Raw genomic sequence first — 20,441 nt, 5'->3', positions numbered from 1 at the left:
CTCTCTCTCTCCCCTCACTGACCGTGCTGTGTGTTTCTCTCTCTCTCTCTCCCTCACTGACCGTGCTGTGTGTTTCTCTCTCTCTCTCCCCTCACTGACCGTGCTGTGTGTTTCTCTCTCTCTCTCCTCACTGACCGTGCTGTGTGTTTCTCTCTCTCTCTCCCTCACTGACCGTGCTGTGTGTTTCTCTCTCTCTCTCCCTCACTGACCGTGCTGTGTGTTTCTCTCTCTCTCTCTCCTCACTGACCGTGCTGTGTGTTTCTCTCTCTCTCCCCTCACTGACCGTGCTGTGTGTTTCTCTCTCTCTCTCTCCTCACTGACCGTGCTGTGTGTTTCTCTCTCTCTCCCCTCACTGACCGTGCTGTGTGTTTCTCTCTCTCTCCCCTCACTGACCGTGCTGTGTGTTTTCTCTCTCTCTCCCCTCACTGACCGTGCTGTGTGTTTCTCTCTCTCTCTCTCCTCACTGACCGTGCTGTGTGTTTCTCTCTCTCTCTCCCCTCACTGACCGTGCTGTGTGTTTTCTCTCTCTCTCTCTCCTCACTGACCGTGCAGTGTGTTTCTCTCTCTCTCTCTCCTCACTGACCGTGCTGTGTGTTTCTCTCTCTCCTCACTGACCGTGCTGTGTGTTTCTCTCTCTCTCTCCCTCACTGACCGTGCTGTGTGTTTCTCTCTCTCTCCTCACTGACCGTGCTGTGTGTTTCTCTCTCTCTCTCCTCACTGACCGTGCTGTGTGTTTCTCTCTCTCTCTCCTCACTGACCGTGCTGTGTGTTTCTCTCTCTCTCTCTCCTCACTGACCGTGCTGTGTGTTTCTCTCTCTCTCCCTCACTGACCGTGCTGTGTGTTTCTCTCTCTCTCTCTCCTCACTGACCGTGCTGTGTGTTTCTCTCTCTCTCTCCCCTCACTGACCGTGCTGTGTGTTTTCTCTCTCTCTCTCCCTCACTGACCGTGCTGTGTGTTTCTCTCTCTCTCTCCCCTCACTGACCGTGCTGTGTGTTTCTCTCTCTCTCCCTCACTGACCGTGCTGTGTGTTTCTCTCTCTCTCTCTCCCTCACTGACCGTGCTGTGTGTTTCTCTCTCTCTCTCCCCTCACTGACCGTGCTGTGTGTTTCTCTCTCTCCCCTCACTGACCGTGCTGTGTGTTTCTCTCTCTCTCTCCCCTCACTGACCGTGCTGTGTGTTTCTCTCTCTCTCCCTCACTGACCGTGCTGTGTGTTTCTCTCTCTCTCTCCTCACTGACCGTGCTGTGTGTTTCTCTCTCTCTCTCCTCACTGACCGTGCTGTGTGTTTCTCTCTCTCTCCTCACTGACCGTGCAGTGTGTTTCTCTCTCTCTCTCTCCTCACTGACCGTGCTGTGTGTTTCTCTCTCTCTCTCTCCTCACTGACCGTGCTGTGTGTTTCTCTCTCTCTCTCCCCTCACTGACCGTGCTGTGTGTTTCTCTCTCTCTCTCCCCTCACTGACCGTGCTGTGTGTTTCTCTCTCTCTCTCCCCTCACTGACCGTGCTGTGTGTTTCTCTCTCTCCCTCACTGACCGTGCTGTGTGTTTCTCTCTCTCTCTCCCCTCACTGACCGTGCTGTGTGTTTCTCTCTCTCTCTCTCCTCACTGACCGTGCTGTGTGTTCTCTCTCTCTCTCCCCTCACTGACCGTGCTGTGTGTTTCTCTCTCTTCTCCCCTCACTGACCGTGCTGTGTGTTTCTCTCTCTCTCTCCCTCACTGACCGTGCTGTGTGTTTCTCTCTCTCTCTCCCTCACTGACCGTGCTGTGTGTTTCTCTCTCTCTCTCCCCTCACTGACCGTGCTGTGTGTTTCTCTCTCTCTCCCCTCACTGACCGTGCTGTGTGTTTCTCTCTCTCTCTCCCTCACTGACCGTGCTGTGTGTTTCTCTCTCTCTCTCCCCTCACTGACCGTGCTGTGTGTTTCTCTCTCTCTCTCTCCTCACTGACCGTGCTGTGTGTTTCTCTCTCTCCCCTCACTGACCGTGCTGTGTGTTTCTCTCTCTCTCTCCCCTCACTGACCGTGCTGTGTGTTTCTCTCTCTCTCCCCTCACTGACCGTGCTGTGTGTTTCTCTCTCTCCCCTCACTGACCGTGCTGTGTGTTTCTCTCTCTCTCTCCCCTCACTGACCGTGCTGTGTGTTTCTCTCTCTCTCTCCCTCACTGACCGTGCTGTGTGTTTCTCTCTCTCTCTCCCCTCACTGACCGTGCTGTGTGTTTCTCTCTCTCTCTCCCCTCACTGACCGTGCTGTGTGTTTCTCTCTCTCCCCTCACTGACCGTGCTGTGTGTTTCTCTCTCTCTCTCTCCTCACTGACCGTGCTGTGTGTTTCTCTCTCTCTCTCTCCTCACTGACCGTGCTGTGTGTTTCTCTCTCTCTCTCCCTCACTGACCGTGCTGTGTGTTTCTCTCTCTCTCTCCCCTCACTGACCGTGCTGTGTGTTTCTCTCTCTCTCTCCCTCACTGACCGTGCTGTGTGTTTCTCTCTCTCTCTCCCTCACTGACCGTGCTGTGTGTTTCTCTCTCTCTCTCCCTCACTGACCGTGCTGTGTGTTTCTCTCTCTCTCCCCTCACTGACCGTGCTGTGTGTTTCTCTCTCTCTCTCCTCACTGACCGTGCTGTGTGTTTCTCTCTCTCTCTCCTCACTGACCGTGCTGTGTGTTTCTCTCTCTCTCTCCCTCACTGACCGTGCTGTGTGTTTCTCTCTCTCTCCTCACTGACCGTGCTGTGTGTTTCTCTCTCTCTCTCCCCTCACTGACCGTGCTGTGTGTTTCTCTCTCTCTCTCCTCACTGACCGTGCTGTGTGTTTCTCTCTCTCTCTCCCCTCACTGACCGTGCTGTGTGTTTCTCTCTCTCTCCTCACTGACCGTGCTGTGTGTTTCTCTCTCTCTCTCCCCTCACTGACCGTGCTGTGTGTTTCTCTCTCTCTCCCCTCACTGACCGTGCTGTGTGTTTCTCTCTCTCTCTCCCCTCACTGACCGTGCTGTGTGTTTCTCTCTCTCTCTCCCCTCACTGACCGTGCTGTGTGTTTCTCTCTCTCTCCTCACTGACCGTGCTGTGTGTTTCTCTCTCTCTCTCCCTCACTGACCGTGCTGTGTGTTTTCTCTCTCTCTCCCCTCACTGACCGTGCTGTGTGTTTCTCTCTCTCTCTCCCTCACTGACCGTGCTGTGTGTTTCTCTCTCTCTCTCCTCACTGACCGTGCTGTGTGTTTCTCTCTCTCTCTCCCTCACTGACCGTGCTGTGTGTTTCTCTCTCTCTCCCCTCACTGACCGTGCTGTGTGTTTCTCTCTCTCTCCCCTCACTGACCGTGCTGTGTGTTTCTCTCTCTCTCCCCTCACTGACCGTGCTGTGTGTTTCTCTCTCTCTCTCCTCACTGACCGTGCTGTGTGTTTCTCTCTCTCTCCCCTCACTGACCGTGCTGTGTGTTTCTCTCTCTCTCCCCTCACTGACCGTGCTGTGTGTTTCTCTCTCTCTCTCCTCACTGACCGTGCTGTGTGTTTCTCTCTCTCTCCTCACTGACCGTGCTGTGTGTTTCTCTCTCTCTCCCCTCACTGACCGTGCTGTGTGTTTCTCTCTCTCTCTCCTCACTGACCGTGCTGTGTGTTTCTCTCTCTCTCTCCCCTCACTGACCGTGCTGTGTGTTTCTCTCTCTCTCTCCTCACTGACCGTGCTGTGTGTTTCTCTCTCTCTCTCCTCACTGACCGTGCTGTGTGTTTCTCTCTCTCTCCTCACTGACCGTGCTGTGTGTTTCTCTCTCTCTCTCCTCACTGACCGTGCTGTGTGTTTCTCTCTCTCTCCCCTCACTGACCGTGCTGTGTGTTTCTCTCTCTCTCCCCTCACTGACCGTGCTGTGTGTTTCTCTCTCTCTCTCTCCTCACTGACCGTGCTGTGTGTTTCTCTCTCTCTCCTCACTGACCGTGCTGTGTGTTTCTCTCTCTCTCTCCCCTCACTGACCGTGCTGTGTGTTTCTCTCTCTCTCTCTCCTCACTGACCGTGCTGTGTGTTTCTCTCTCTCTCTCCTCACTGACCGTGCTGTGTGTTTCTCTCTCTCTCTCCTCACTGACCGTGCTGTGTGTTTCTCTCTCTCTCTCCTCACTGACCGTGCTGTGTGTTTCTCTCTCTCTCTCCCTCACTGACCGTGCTGTGTGTTTCTCTCTCTCTCTCTCCTCACTGACCGTGCTGTGTGTTTCTCTCTCTCTCTCCCCTCACTGACCGTGCTGTGTGTTTCTCTCTCTCTCTCTCCTCACTGACCGTGCTGTGTGTTTCTCTCTCTCTCCCCTCACTGACCGTGCTGTGTGTTTCTCTCTCTCTCTCCTCACTGACCGTGCTGTGTGTTTCTCTCTCTCTCTCCTCACTGACCGTGCTGTGTGTTTCTCTCTCTCTCTCCCTCACTGACCGTGCTGTGTGTTTCTCTCTCTCTCTCCTCACTGACCGTGCTGTGTGTTTCTCTCTCTCTCTCTCCCTCACTGACCGTGCTGTGTGTTTCTCTCTCTCTCTCCTCACTGACCGTGCTGTGTGTTTCTCTCTCTCTCCCCTCACTGACCGTGCTGTGTGTTTCTCTCTCTCTCTCCTCACTGACCGTGCTGTGTGTTTCTCTCTCTCTCTCCTCACTGACCGTGCTGTGTGTTTTCTCTCTCTCTCTCTCCTCACTGACCGTGCTGTGTGTTTCTCTCTCTCTCCCCTCACTGACCGTGCTGTGTGTTTCTCTCTCTCTCTCTCCTCACTGACCGTGCTGTGTGTTTCTCTCTCTCTCTCCCTCACTGACCGTGCTGTGTGTTTCTCTCTCTCTCTCCCCTCACTGACCGTGCTGTGTGTTCTCTCTCTCTCTCCCCTCACTGACCGTGCTGTGTGTTTCTCTCTCTCTCTCTCCTCACTGACCGTGCTGTGTGTTTCTCTCTCTCTCTCCCCTCACTGACCGTGCTGTGTGTTTCTCTCTCTCTCTCCCTCACTGACCGTGCTGTGTGTTTCTCTCTCTCTCTCCCCTCACTGACCGTGCTGTGTGTTTCTCTCTCTCTCTCCCTCACTGACCGTGCTGTGTGTTTCTCTCTCTCTCTCTCCCTCACTGACCGTGCTGTGTGTTTCTCTCTCTCTCTCCCCTCACTGACCGTGCTGTGTGTTTCTCTCTCTCTCTCTCCTCACTGACCGTGCTGTGTGTTTCTCTCTCTCTCTCCCCTCACTGACCGTGCTGTGTGTTTCTCTCTCTCTCTCCTCACTGACCGTGCTGTGTGTTTCTCTCTCTCTCTCCCCTCACTGACCGTGCTGTGTGTTTCTCTCTCTCTCTCTCCTCACTGACCGTGCTGTGTGTTTCTCTCTCTCTCTCCCCTCACTGACCGTGCTGTGTGTTTCTCTCTCTCTCCCCTCACTGACCGTGCTGTGTGTTTCTCTCTCTCTCTCCCTCACTGACCGTGCTGTGTGTTTCTCTCTCTCTCCCCTCACTGACCGTGCTGTGTGTTTCTCTCTCTCTCTCTCCTCACTGACCGTGCTGTGTGTTTCTCTCTCTCTCTCCCCTCACTGACCGTGCTGTGTGTTTCTCTCTCTCTCTCCCTCACTGACCGTGCTGTGTGTTTCTCTCTCTCTCTCCCTCACTGACCGTGCTGTGTGTTTCTCTCTCTCTCTCCCCTCACTGACCGTGCTGTGTGTTTCTCTCTCTCTCCCCTCACTGACCGTGCTGTGTGTTTCTCTCTCTCTCTCCCCTCACTGACCGTGCTGTGTGTTTCTCTCTCTCTCTCCCTCACTGACCGTGCTGTGTGTTTCTCTCTCTCTCTCCCCTCACTGACCGTGCTGTGTGTTTCTCTCTCTCTCTCCCCTCACTGACCGTGCTGTGTGTTTCTCTCTCTCTCTCCCCTCACTGACCGTGCTGTGTGTTTCTCTCTCTCTCTCCCTCACTGACCGTGCTGTGTGTTTCTCTCTCTCTCTCCCCTCACTGACCGTGCTGTGTGTTTCTCTCTCTCTCCCCTCACTGACCGTGCTGTGTGTTTCTCTCTCTCTCTCCTCACTGACCGTGCTGTGTGTTTCTCTCTCTCTCTCCCCTCACTGACCGTGCTGTGTGTTTCTCTCTCTCTCTCCCCTCACTGACCGTGCTGTGTGTTTCTCTCTCTCTCCCCTCACTGACCGTGCTGTGTGTTTCTCTCTCTCTCTCTCCTCACTGACCGTGCTGTGTGTTTCTCTCTCTCTCCCCTCACTGACCGTGCTGTGTGTTTCTCTCTCTCTCTCTCCTCACTGACCGTGCTGTGTGTTTCTCTCTCTCTCCCCTCACTGACCGTGCTGTGTGTTTCTCTCTCTCTCTCTCCTCACTGACCGTGCTGTGTGTTTCTCTCTCTCTCCCCTCACTGACCGTGCTGTGTGTTTCTCTCTCTCTCTCCCCTCACTGACCGTGCTGTGTGTTTCTCTCTCTCTCTCCTCACTGACCGTGCTGTGTGTTTCTCTCTCTCTCTCCCCTCACTGACCGTGCTGTGTGTTTCTCTCTCTCTCTCCCCTCACTGACCGTGCTGTGTGTTTCTCTCTCTCTCTCTCCTCACTGACCGTGCTGTGTGTTTCTCTCTCTCTCTCCTCACTGACCGTGCTGTGTGTTTCTCTCTCTCTCTCCTCACTGACCGTGCTGTGTGTTTCTCTCTCTCTCCTCACTGACCGTGCTGTGTGTTTCTCTCTCTCTCTCCTCACTGACCGTGCTGTGTTTCTCTCTCTCCCCTCACTGACCGTGCTGTGTGTTTCTCTCTCTCTCTCCCCTCACTGACCGTGCTGTGTGTTTCTCTCTCTCTCTCTCCTCACTGACCGTGCTGTGTGTTTCTCTCTCTCTCCTCACTGACCGTGCTGTGTGTTTCTCTCTCTCTCTCCTCACTGACCGTGCTGTGTTTCTCTCTCTCCCCTCACTGACCGTGCTGTGTTTCTCTCTCTCTCCCCTCACTCACCGTGCTGTGTGTTTCTCTCTCTCTCCCCTCACTGACCGTGCTGTGTGTTTCTCTCTCTCTCCTCACTGACCGTGCTGTGTGTTTCTCTCTCTCTCCTCACTGACCGTGCTGTGTGTTTCTCTCTCTCTCCCCTCACTGACCGTGCTGTGTGTTTCTCTCTCTCTCCTCACTGACCGTGCTGTGTGTTTCTCTCTCTCCCCTCACTGACCGTGCTGTGTGTTTCTCTCTCTCTCCCCTCACTGACCGTGCTGTGTGTTTCTCTCTCTCTCTCCCCTCACTGACCGTGCTGTGTGTTTCTCTCTCTCTCTCCCCTCACTGACCGTGCTGTGTGTTTCTCTCTCTCTCCCCTCACTGACCGTGCTGTGTGTTTCTCTCTCTCCCCTCACTCACCGTGCTGTGTGTTTATCTCTGTCTCTCCTCACTGACCGTGCTGTGTGTTTCTCTCTCTCTCTCCTCACTGACCGTGCTGTGTGTTTCTCTCTCTCTCTCCCCTCACTGACCGTGCTGTGTGTTTCTCTCTCTCTCCCCTCACTGACCGTGCTGTGTGTTTCTCTCTCTCTCTCTCTCCTCACTGACCGTGCTGTGTGTTTCTCTCTCTCTCCCCTCACTGACCGTGCTGTGTGTTTCTCTCTCTCTCCCCTCACTGACCGTGCTGTGTGTTTCTCTCTCTCTCTCCCCTCACTGACCGTGCTGTGTGTTTCTCTCTCTCTCTCCCCTCACTGACCGTGCTGTGTGTTTCTCTCTCTCCCCTCACTGACCGTGCTGTGTGTTTCTCTCTCTCTCCCCTCACTGACCGTGCTGTGTGTTTCTCTCTCTCTCCCCTCACTGACCGTGCTGTGTGTTTCTCTCTCTCTCCCCTCACTGACCGTGCTGTGTGTTTCTCTCTCTCCCCTCACTGACCGTGCTGTGTGTTTCTCTCTCTCTCTCCCCTCACTGACCGTGCTGTGTGTTTCTCTCTCTCTCTCCCCTCACTGACCGTGCTGTGTGTTTCTCTCTCTCTCCCCTCACTGACCGTGCTGTGTGTTTCTCTCTCTCTCTCTCCCCTCACTGACCGTGCTGTGTGTTTCTCTCTCTCTCTCTGCTGGCCCTCAGGACGAGCAGGACATCCTGCGCTGCGCGCACCTCCAGAAGGAGCTGATGTTGTCCGCCATCGACTCCCTGGACGCCGGATCGAAGACCGGTGGATACCTTGTCTACTGCACCTGCTCAGTCACGGTGAGAACGATCCCGCGGGAAGCGTCAGCCAGACCGCGGGAAGCGTCAGCCAGACCGCGGGCACGCGAGCGGGTCTCTAAAGCGGGGGGGGTGGTCCGCAACCGCCCCGGGGAAGAGGGGTCTCTGCCTGTTCCGTTGGCGACGGAATGAGAGTGTCCCCATCGTCGCTGAATTAATTCCTGTTGGGGGCAACGCACAGTGGCCTGTCCCGCAGTGCGTCCTCAATGAGAGCCCCAAATCCGCAATCCTCCGCAGGGCCTCCAACGGGGGGTACTTGTAGAAACACAAACACATGGCGGGGCGCTCCGTTTAACCCTCCGCTGTGCTGACAGATCCCCAACAATTTGACTGAACCTCTTCCCCCTCTCTCCCATCACGCAAGGTGGAAGAGAACGAGTGGGTGGTCGACTACGCCCTCAAAAAACGCAACGTTAAACTGGTGCCAACCGGCTTGGAGTTTGGGAAAGAAGGCTTCACTCGGTAAGTGAGATTTTGATTCCCGTTACACAGCGAGTGATCCTTACCCTGCTGAATAAACAGCGAGTGATCCTTACCCTGCTGAATAAACAGCGAGTGATCCTTACCCTGCTGAATAAACAGCGAGTGATCCTTACCCTGCTGAATAAACAGTGTCTCTGTACAGTTACACAGCGAGTGATCCTTACCCTGCTGAATAAACAGCGAGTGATCCTTACCCTGCTGAATAAACAGCGAGTGATCCTTACCCTGCTGAATAAACAGCGAGTGATCCTTACCCTGCTGAATAAACAGTGACTCTGTACAGTTACACAGCGAGTGATCCTTACCCTGCTGAATAAACAGCGAGTGATCCTTACCCTGCTGAATAAACAGCGAGTGATCCTTACCCTGCTGAATAAACAGCGAGTGATCCTTACCCTGCTGAATAAACAGCGACTCTGTACAGTTACACAGTGAGTGATCCTTACCCTGCTGAATAAACAGTGACTCTGTACAGTTACACAGCGAGTGATCCTTACCCTGCTGAATAAACAGTGTCTCTGTACAGTTACACAGCGAGTGATCCTTACCCTGCTGAATAAACAGCGAGTGATCCTTACCCTGCTGAATAAACAGCGAGTGATCCTTACCCTGCTGAATAAACAGCGAGTGATCCTTACCCTGCTGAATAAACAGCGAGTGATCCTTACCCTGCTGAATAAACAGCGACTCTGTACAGTTCCACAGTGAGTGATCCTTACCCTGCTGGATAAACAGTGACTCTGTACAGTTACACAGTGAGTGATCCTTACCCTGCTGAATAAACAGTGACTCTGTACAGTTACACAGCGAGTGATCCTTACCCTGCTGAATAAACAGTGTCTCTGTACAGTTACACAGCGAGTGATCCTTGCCCTGCTGAATAAACAGCGACTCTGTACAGTTACACAGTGAGTGATCCTTACCCTGCTGAATAAACAGTGACTCTGTACAGTTACAGTGAGTGATCCTTACCCTGCTGAATAAACAGCGACTCTGTACAGTTACACAGTGAGTGATCCTTACCCTGCTGGATAAACAGTGACTCTGTACAGTTACACAGTGAGTGATCCTTACCCTGCTGAATAAACAGTGACTCTGTACAGTTACACAGTGAGTGATCCTTACCCTGCTGAATAAACAGTGACTCTGTACAGTTACACAGCGAGTGATCCTTACCCTGCTGAATAAACAGTGACTCTGTACAGTTACACAGTGAGTGATCCTTACCCTGCTGAATAAACAGTGACTCTGTACAGTTACACAGTGAGCGATCCTTACCCTGCTGAATAAACAGTGACTCTGTACAGTTACACAGTGACTGATCCTTACCCTGCTGAATAAACAGTGACTCTGTACAGTTACACAGTGAGTGATCCTTACCCTGCTGAATAAACAGTCACTCTGTACAGTTACACAGTGAGTGATCCTTACCCTGCTGAATAAACAGTGACTCTGTACAGTTACACAGCGAGTGATCCTTACCCTGCTGAATAAACAGCGAGTGATCCTTACCCTGCTGAATAAACAGCGACTCTGTACAGTTACAGTGAGTGATCCTTACCCTGCTGAATAAACAGCGACTCTGTACAGTTACACAGTGAGTGATCCTTACCCTGCTGGATAAACAGTGACTCTGTACAGTTACACAGTGAGTGATCCTTACCCTGCTGAATAAACAGTGACTCTGTACAGTTACACAGTGAGTGATCCTTACCCTGCTGAATAAACAGTGACTCTGTACAGTTACACAGCGAGTGATCCTTACCCTGCTGAATAAACAGTGACTCTGTACAGTTACACAGTGACTGATCCTTACCCTGCTGAATAAACAGTGACTCTGTACAGTTACACAGTGAGTGATCCTTACCCTGCTGAATAAACAGTCACTCTGTACAGTTACACAGTGAGTGATCCTTACCCTGCTGAATAAACAGTGACTCTGTACAGTTACACAGCGAGTGATCCTTACCCTGCTGAATAAACAGCGAGTGATCCTTACCCTGCTGAATAAACAGCGAGTGATCCTTGCCCTGCTGAATAAACAGTGACTCTGTACAGTTACACAGTGAGTGATCCTTACCCTGCTGAATAAACAGTGACTCTGTACAGTTACACAGTGAGTGATCCTTACCCTGCTGAATAAACAGTGACTCTGTACAGTTACACAGTGAGTGATCCTTACCCTGCTGAATAAACAGCGACTCTGTACAGTTACACAGTGAGTGATCCTTACCCTGCTGAATAAACAGTGACTCTGTACAGTTACACAGTGAGTGATCCTTACCCTGCTGGATAAACAGTGACTCTGTACAGTTACACAGTGAGTGATCCTGACCCTGCTGAATAAACAGTGACTCTGTACAGTTACACAGTGAGTGATCCTTACCCTGCTGAATAAACAGTGACTCCGTACAGTTCCACAGTGAGTGATCCTTACCCTGCTGAATAAACAGTGACTCTGTACAGTTACACAGTGAGTGATCCTGACCCTGCTGAATAAACAGTGACTCTGTACAGTTACACAGTGAGTGATCCTTACCCTGCTGAATAAACAGTGTCTCTGTACAGTTACAGTGAGTGATCCTTACCCTGCTGAATAAACAGTCACTCTGTACAGTTACAGTGAGTGATCCTTACCCTGCTGAATAAACAGTGTCTCTGTACAGTTACACAGTGACTGATCCTTACCCTGCTGAATAAACAGTGACTGTACAGTTACAGTGAGTGATCCTTACCCTGCTGAATAAACAGTGTCTCTGTACAGTTACACAGTGAGTGATCCTTACCCTGCTGAATAAACAGTGTCTCTGTACAGTTACACAGTGAGTGATCCTTACCCTGCTGAATAAACAGTGACTCTGTACAGTTACACAGTGACTGATCCTTACCCTGCTGAATAAACAGTGACTGTACAGTTACAGTGAGTGATCCTTACCCTGCTGAATAAACAGTGTCTCTGTACAGTTACACAGTGACTGATCCTTACCCTGCTGAATAAACAGTGACTGTACAGTTACAGTGAGTGATCCTTACCCTGCTGAATAAACAGTGTCTCTGTACAGTTACACAGTGAGTGATCCTTACCCTGCTGAATAAACAGTGACTCTGTACAGTTACACAGTGAGTGATCCTGACCCTGCTGAATAAACAGTGACTCTGTACAGTTACACAGTGAGTGATCCTGACCCTGCTGAATAAACAGTGACTCTGTACAGTTACACAGTGAGTGATCCTTACCCTGCTGAATAAACAGTGTCTCTGTACAGTTACAGTGAGTGATCCTTACCCTGCTGAATAAACAGTCACTCTGTACAGTTACAGTGAGTGATCCTTACCCTGCTGAATAAACAGTGTCTCTGTACAGTTACACAGTGACTGATCCTTACCCTGCTGAATAAACAGTGTCTCTGTACAGTTACAGTGAGTGATCCTTACCCTGCTAAATAAACAGTGACTCCGTACAGTTACACAGTGAGTGATCCTTACCCTGCTGAATAAACAGTGACTCCGTACAGTTACACAGTGAGTGATCCTTACCCTGCTGAATAAACAGTGACTCTGTACAGTTCCACAGTGACTGATCCTTACCCTGCTGAATAAACAGTGTCTCTGTACAGTTACACAGCGAGTGATCCTGACCCTGCTGAATAAACAGTGACTCTGTACAGTTACACAGTGAGTGATCCTTACCCTGCTGAATAAACAGTGTCTCTGTACAGTTACACAGTGAGCGATCCTTACCCTGCTGAATACACAGTGACTCTGTACAGTTACACAGTGAGTGATCCTTACCCTGCTGGATAAACTGCGACTCTGTACAGTTACAGTGAGTGATCCTTACCCTGCTGAATAAACAGTGACTCTGTACAGTTACACAGTGAGTGATCCTTACCCTGCTGAATAAACAGTGACTGTGTACAGTTACACAGTGAGTGATCCTTACCCTGCTGAATAAACAGTGACTCTGTACAGTTACACAGTGAGTGATCCTTACCCTGCTGGATAAACTGCGACTCTGTACAGTTACAGTGAGTGATCCTTACCCTGCTGAATAAACAGTGACTGTGTACAGTTACACAGTGAGTGATCCTTACCCTGCTGAATAAAACTGACTCTGTACAGTTACACAGTGACTGATCCTTACCCTGCTGAATAAACAGTGTCTCTGTACAGTTACACAGTGACTGATCCTTACCCTGCTGAATAAACAGTGACTCTGTACAGTTCCACAGTGACTGATCCTTACCCTGCTGAATAAACAGTGTCTCTGTACAGTTACACAGTGAGTGATCCTTACCCTGCCGAATAAACAGTGTCTCTATACAGTTACACAGTGAGTGATCCTTACCCTGCTGAATAAACACTGACTCTGTACAGTCACACAGTGAGTGATCCTTACCCTGCTGAATAAACAGCGACTCTGTACAGTTAAACAGTGAGTGATCCTGACCCTGCTGAATAAACAGTGACTGTACAGTTACACAGTGAGTGATCCTTACCCTGCTGAATAAACAGTGTCTCTGTACAGTTACACAGTGACTGATCCTTACCCTGCTGAATAAACAGTGACTGTACAGTTACACAGTGAGTGATCCTTACCCTGCTGAATAAACAGTGTCTCTGTACAGTTACACAGTGACTGATCCTTACCCTGCTGAATAAACAGTGTCTCTGTACAGTTACAGTGAGTGATCCTTACCCTGCTAAATAAACAGTGACTCCGTACAGTTACACAGTGAGTGATCCTTACCCTGCTGAATAAACAGTGACTCCGTACAGTTACACAGTGAGTGATCCTTACCCTGCTGAATAAACAGTGACTCCGTACAGTTACACAGTGAGTGATCCTTACCCTGCTGAATAAACAGTGACTCTGTACAGTTCCACAGTGACTGATCCTTACCCTGCTGAATAAACAGTGTCTCTGTACAGTTACACAGTGACTGATCCTTACCCTGCTGAATAAACAGTGACTCTGTACAGTTCCACAGTGACTGATCCTTACCCTGCTGAATAAACAGTGTCTCTGTACAGTTACACAGTGAGTGATCCTTACCCTGCCGAATAAACAGTGTCTCTATACAGTTACACAGTGAGTGATCCTTACCCTGCTGAATAAACACTGACTCTGTACAGTCACACAGTGAGTGATCCTTACCCTGCTGAATAAACAGCGACTCTGTACAGTTAAACAGTGAGTGATCCTGACCCTGCTGAATAAACAGTGACTGTACAGTTACACAGTGAGTGATCCTTACCCTGCTGAATAAACAGTGTCTCTGTACAGTTACACAGTGACTGATCCTTACCCTGCTGAATAAACAGTGACTGTACAGTTACACAGTGAGTGATCCTTACCCTGCTGAATAAACAGTGTCTCTGTACAGTTACACAGTGACTGATCCTTACCCTGCTGAATAAACAGTGTCTCTGTACAGTTACAGTGAGTGATCCTTACCCTGCTAAATAAACAGTGACTCCGTACAGTTACACAGTGAGTGATCCTTACCCTGCTGAATAAACAGTGACTCCGTACAGTTACACAGTGAGTGATCCTTACCCTGCTGAATAAACAGTGACTCCGTACAGTTACACAGTGAGTGATCCTTACCCTGCTGAATAAACAGTGACTCTGTACAGTTCCACAGTGACTGATCCTTACCCTGCTGAATAAACAGTGTCTCTGTACAGTTACACAGCGAGTGATCCTTACCCTGCTGGATAAACTGCGACTCTGTACAGTTACAGTGAGTGATCCTTACCCTGCTGAATAAACAGTGACTCTGTACAGTTACACAGTGAGTGATCCTTACCCTGCTGAATAAACAGTGACTGTGTACAGTTACACAGTGAGTGATCCTTACCCTGCTGAATAAAACTGACTCTGTACAGTTACACAGTGACTGATCCTTACCCTGCTGAATAAACAGTGTCTCTGTACAGTTACACAGTGACTGATCCTTACCCTGCTGAATAAACAGTGACTCTGTACAGTTCCACAGTGACTGATCCTTACCCTGCTGAATAAACAGTGTCTCTGTACAGTTACACAGTGAGTGATCCTTACCCTGCCGAATAAACAGTGTCTCTATACAGTTACACAGTGAGTGATCCTTACCCTGCTGAATAAACACTGACTCTGTACAGTCACACAGTGAGTGATCCTTACCCTGCTGAATAAACAGCGACTCTGTACAGTTAAACAGTGAGTGATCCTGACCCTGCTGAATAAACAGTGACTGTACAGTTACACAGTGAGTGATCCTTACCCTGCTGAATAAACAGTGTCTCTGTACAGTTACACAGTGACTGATCCTTACCCTGCTGAATAAACAGTGACTGTACAGTTACACAGTGAGTGATCCTTACCCTGCTGAATAAACAGTGTCTCTGTACAGTTACACAGTGACTGATCCTTACCCTGCTGAATAAACAGTGTCTCTGTACAGTTACACAGCGAGTGATCCTTACCCTGCTGAATAAACAGCGAGTGATCCTTACCCTGCTGAATAAACAGCGAGTGATCCTTACCCTGCTGAATAAACAGTGAGTGATCCTTACCCTGCTGAATAAACAGCGAGTGATCCTTACCCTGCTGAATAAACAGCGAGTGATCCTTACCCTGCTGAATAAACAGCGAGTGATCCTTACCCTGCTGAATAAACAGTGAGTGATCCTTACCCTGCTGAATAAACAGTGACTCTGTACAGTTACACAGTGAGTGATCCTTACCCTGCTGAATAAACAGTGACTCTGTACAGTTACACAGTGAGTGATCCTTACCCTGCTGAATAAACAGTGACTCTGTACAGTTACACAGTGAGTGATCCTTACCCTGCTGAATAAACAGTGACTCTGTACAGTTACACAGTGAGTGATCCTTACCCTGCTGAATAAACAGCGACTCTGTACAGTTACACAGTGAGTGATCCTTACCCTGCTGAATAAACAGTGACTCTGTACAGTTACACAGTGAGTGATCCTTACCCTGCTGAATAAACAGTGACTCTGTACAGTCACACAGTGAAAATCTTTACCCTGCTGAATAAGCCTTTCTCTGTACAGTCCCTCAGAGTTTGACCCCCTCGATTTCTGTTTGCAGATTCCAGGAGCGACGCTTTCACCCCTCCCTCCGCCTGACGCGTCGGTTCTACCCCCACACCCACAACATGGACGGCTTCTTTGTAGCCAAGTTCAAGAAGTTTTCCAACTCTGTGCCACCTGTTGCTTCGGCTGCAGAACCTCCGGTCGGCGAGGGGCAGCCGGAGACGGGGCCGGAGGGCGAGGGGGCAACGGCCGCCGGGGCAAAGGTCGCCGGGGCAAAGGTCACCGGGCCGCCTCAGCCGCCCGGGAAGAAGCAGAAGAAGTCGCCAGCCGGCGGCAAGAGGTCCAAGGCCCGGATGGCCGTGGGGGTCAGGGGTCAGAAGGTCGGCGGGAAGGGCCAGCTGCAGAAGAGGCTGAAAGGCTCGGGGGTCAGAGGGCGCAGGAAGGTCAAAGTGCAGAAGGGTCGCTGAGAGGAGGGACGGGGGCCAACGGGCGCAGATTCTGATTTGCGGGGAAGGGGGGTGAAAGTTCAGGGTGCAATCTGGGGTCAACTAGGTCAGGGGTCATTCGCCCTCGCGGTTACGCTGGTTCAATGTCTTGACGCGACTTCTGGAATGTTCTTCGCCTCTATTTTTACAATAAAAGATTAAAACCCCCATCTTGGCTTTTATTCAGACTCTCCCCCACCCCCCTGCTCACCCGTCTGCTCACAGACAGAGCAGGGAGCAACACCAAACATTAGGGGGGACAACCGGGTGTGTGTGAGGGGGGCAGGGACATAACAGGATGGGGTTGTCAATGGAGACTTTTTCTCTGTGTCTCTCTCTCTCGCGCTCAAGGTGGCACAAGAGTGGGGTGGCACAGTGGGTTAGCACTGCTGCCTCACAGCGCCAGGGACCCGGGTTCGATTCCTGGCTCGGGTCACTGTCTGTGCGGAGTCTGCACGTTCTCCCCGTGTCTGCGTGGGTTTCCTTCGGGTGCTCCGGTTTCCTCCCACAGTCTGAAAGACGTGCTGGTTAGGGTGCATTGGGCCGTGCTAAATTCCCCCTCAGTGTCACCCGAACAGGAGTGTGGCAACCGGGGGATCTTCACAGTAACTTCATCGCAGTGTTAATGTAAACCTACTCGTGACACTAAGAAATAAATTTTTTAAACGCTCTCTCTTCCTCCTCATCTCTCAATCGTCCCTTTCTGTCTCTCCCTCCCCGTCTCTCTCGATCCCTCCCAGTCCCTTTCTCTTTCTGTCTCTCTCCCTCTCACTCTTCCCCGACATCTTATCTGCCCCTGTTGCGTCTGTCTCTCCCTCCCTCCCCCTCTATCTCTCTGTATTTCTCTCCATTCACTCTCTCCCCCTCTGTCTCTCGGTCTCTCCCTCTCCATCTCTCTCTGTCTCTCCCTCTCCATCTCTCTCTGTCTCTTCCTTTCCCTGTCTCCATCTCTCCCTCTGTCTCTCTCTCCCCCTCCCCCTCACTGTCCAGTCTCTCATTCTCTGTTCCATATTCTCTCTCTGGGAGTCTCTCATTCACATTAGTTGGATTCGGACTAAGTGGAGTGTTATAATGCTGATGTTTCAACTTTATTTATTAGTGTCACAAGTAGGTTTACATTAACACTGCAATGAAGTTACTGTGAGAATCCCCCAGTTGCCACACTCCTGTTCGGGTTACACTGAGGGAGAATTTAGCACGGCCAATGCACCCTAACCAGCACGTCTTTCAGACTGTGGGAGGAAACCCACGCAGACACGGGGAGAATGTGCAGACTCCGCACAGACAGTGACCCGAGCCGGGAATCGAACCCGGGTCCCTGGCGCTGTGAGGCAGCAGTGCTAACCCACCGTGCCACGCCCCTTTATCGATGAGAATGGGAGCCGGGGTGACTGGAGTCTGAGCATTCAGAGACGCACACTGCAGTTGAACAGCTCCATGAGGGACAGCCAGTCCCCTCTGGAGCTGGAGGAAGAGCGAGACTCCAGGAATGGGAGGTGAGGTCACGGAGGGTCTGCTGGAGAGCTCATCGACCGTGAGAGCCTGTTCCCATCACCGTCGCATTGCCCGAACTCGGCCCTGTCCCAGCTGTTAGACTGCAGGAACCATCATTAAACCATACAGTGACTCCAGACTCCCTATCTTTGTAACCTCCCCCAGCCCCTACACCAGTCCCTATCTTTGTAACCTCCCCCAGCCCCTACACCAGTCCCTATCTTTGTAACCCCCCCCCAGCCCCTACACCAGTCCCTATCTCTGTAACCTCCTCCAGCCCCCTCCCTATCTCTGTAACCTCCTCCAGCCCCCTACACCCCCTCCCTATCTCTGTAACCTCCTCCAGCCCCCTACACCCCCTCCCTATCTCTGTAACCTCCTCCAGCCCCCTACACCCCCTCCCTATCTCTGTAACCTCCTCCAGCCCCCTACACCCCCTCCCTATCTCTGTAACCTCCTACACCCCTCCCTATCTCTGTAGCCTCCTCCAGCCCCTACACCCCGTCCCTATCTCTGTAACCTCCTCCAGCCCCCTACACCCCCTCCCTATCTCTGTAACCTCCTCCAGCCCCTACACCCCCTCCCTATCTCTGTAACCTCCTACACCCCTCCCTATCTCTGTAGCCTCCTCCAGCCCCTACACCCCGTCCCTATCTCTGTAACCTCCTCCAGCCCCCTACACCCCGTCCCTATCTCTCTAACCTCCTCCAGCCCCTACTCCCCCTCCCTATCTCTGTAACCTCCAGTCTCTGCACCCCGTCCCTATCTCTGTAACCTCCTCCAGCCCCCTACACCCCTCCCTATCTCTGTAACCTCCTCCAGCCCCTACACCCCTCCCTGTCTCTGTAACCTCCTACACCCCCTCCCTATCTCTAACCTCCTCCAGCCCCTACACCCCTCCCTATCTCTGTAACCTCCTCCAGCCCCTACACCCCTCCCTATCTCTGTTACCTCCTCCAGCACCAACACCCCTCCCTATCTCTGTAACCTCCTCCAGCCCCCGACACCCCGTCCCTATCTCTAACCTCCTACACCCCCTCCCTATCTCTAACCTCCTCCAGCCCCTACACCCCCTCCCTATCTCTGTAACCTCCACCAACCCTCTACACCCCTCCCAATCTCTGTATTCTCCTCCAGCCCCTACACCCCCTCCCTATTTCTGTAACCTCCTACAGCCCCCACACCCCTCCCTATCTCTGTAACCTCCTCCAGCCCCTACACCCCCTCCCCATCTCTGTAACCTCTACCAACACCATACACTCCTCCCTATCTCTGTAACCTCCTCCAGCCCCTACACCCCTCCCTATCTCTGCAACCTCCACCAACCCTCTACACCCCTCCCAATCTCTGTAACCTCCGCCAGCCCCTACACACCTCCCTATTTCTGTAGCCTCCTACACCCCCTCCCTATCTCTGTATTCTCCTCCAGCCCCTACACCCCCTCCCTATCTCTGTATTCTCCTCCAGCCCCTACACCCCTCCCTATCTCTTTAACCTCCACCAGCCCCTACACCCCTCCCTACCTGTGTAACCTCTACCAACACCATACACCCCTCTCTATCTCTGTAACCTCCTCCAGCCCCCTACACCCCTCCCTATTTAGTTAGGAAGGTTCTGTCGCTAGGTATACATGGGGAGGTAGTAAATTGGATTAGACACTGGCTCAATGGAAGAACAGTAAGAGTTTTAGCAACACCAGGTTAAAGTCCAACAGGTTTATTTGGTAGCAAATGCCATTAGCTTTCGGAGCGCTGCTCCTTCGTCAGATGGAGTGGAAATCTGCTCTCAAACAGGGCACAGAGACACAAAATGAAGTTACAGAATACTGATGAGAATGCGAATCCCTACAGCCAGCCAGATCTTAAAGATACAGACAATGTGGGTGGAGGGAGCATTAAGCACAGGTTAAAGAGATGTGTATTGTCTCCAGACAGGACAGCCAGTGAGATTCTGCAAGTCCAGGCAAGCCGTGGGGGTTACTGATAATGTGACATAAATCCAACATCCCGGTTTAGACCGTCCTCATGTGTGCGGAACTTGGCTATCAGTTTCTGCTCAGCGACTCTGCGCTGTCGTGTGTCGTGAAGGCCGCCTTGGAGAACGCTTACCCGAAGATCAGAGGCTGAATGCCCGTGACTGCTGAAGTGCTCCCCCACAGGAAGAGAACAGTCTTGCCTGGTGATTGTCAGAGGTTGCTGTGGCCAGAGGTTGCTGCAAGACGTGCCAGATCATCGACACGGATGCCATCATCTCACGTGTTGTTTGTCATCTATATCAATGATCTGGATGATAATGTGGTAAATTGGATCAGCAAGTTTGCTGATGATACAAATATTGGAGGTGTAGTGGACAGTGAGGAAGGTTTTCAAAGCTTGCAGAGGGATTTGGACCAACTAGAAAAATGGGCTGAAAAATGGCACATGGAATTTAACGCAGGCAAGTGTGAGATATTGCACTTTGGAAGGACAAACCAAAGTAGAACGTACAGGGTAAATGGTAGGACTCTGAAGAGTGCAGTTGAACAGAGGGATCTGGGAATACAGGTACAGAATTCCCTAAAACTGACGTCACAGGTGGATAGGGTCGTAAAGAGTGCCTTTGGTACATTGGCCTTTATAAATCGGAGTATCGAGTATAAAAGTTGGAGTGTTATGGTAAGGTTATATAAGGCATTGGTGAGGCCGAATTTGGAGTATTGTGTCCAGTTTTGGTCACCTAGTTACAGGAAAGATGTAAATAAGGTTGAAAGAGTGCAGAGAAGGTTCACAAGGATGTTGCCGGGACTTGAGAAGCTGAGTTAC

General features: G+C 51.0%; 1 protein-coding gene across 1 annotated transcript; it reads left to right on the top strand.

Moving 5' to 3' along the window:
• Window positions 1-7,990: 7,990 nt before the first annotated feature.
• LOC144490904 (28S rRNA (cytosine(4447)-C(5))-methyltransferase-like) lies at window positions 7,991-16,315 on the top strand (the record flags this gene model as incomplete). The annotated part of the gene is made up of 3 exons (XM_078208589.1): window positions 7,991-8,113; window positions 8,496-8,593; window positions 15,717-16,315. Coding segments are annotated over 3 exons (633 nt in total), but the record flags the coding sequence as incomplete, so codon positions are not given.
• Between the last annotated feature and the right edge of the window lie 4,126 nt (window positions 16,316-20,441).

This window comes from Mustelus asterias, unplaced genomic scaffold (assembly GCF_964213995.1).
Source record: "Mustelus asterias unplaced genomic scaffold, sMusAst1.hap1.1 HAP1_SCAFFOLD_4009, whole genome shotgun sequence".
Lineage (NCBI taxonomy): Eukaryota > Metazoa > Chordata > Chondrichthyes > Carcharhiniformes > Triakidae > Mustelus > Mustelus asterias.
Note: the sequence above shows the minus strand (reverse complement) of the source record. Positions and strands in the feature narration are given on the sequence as shown.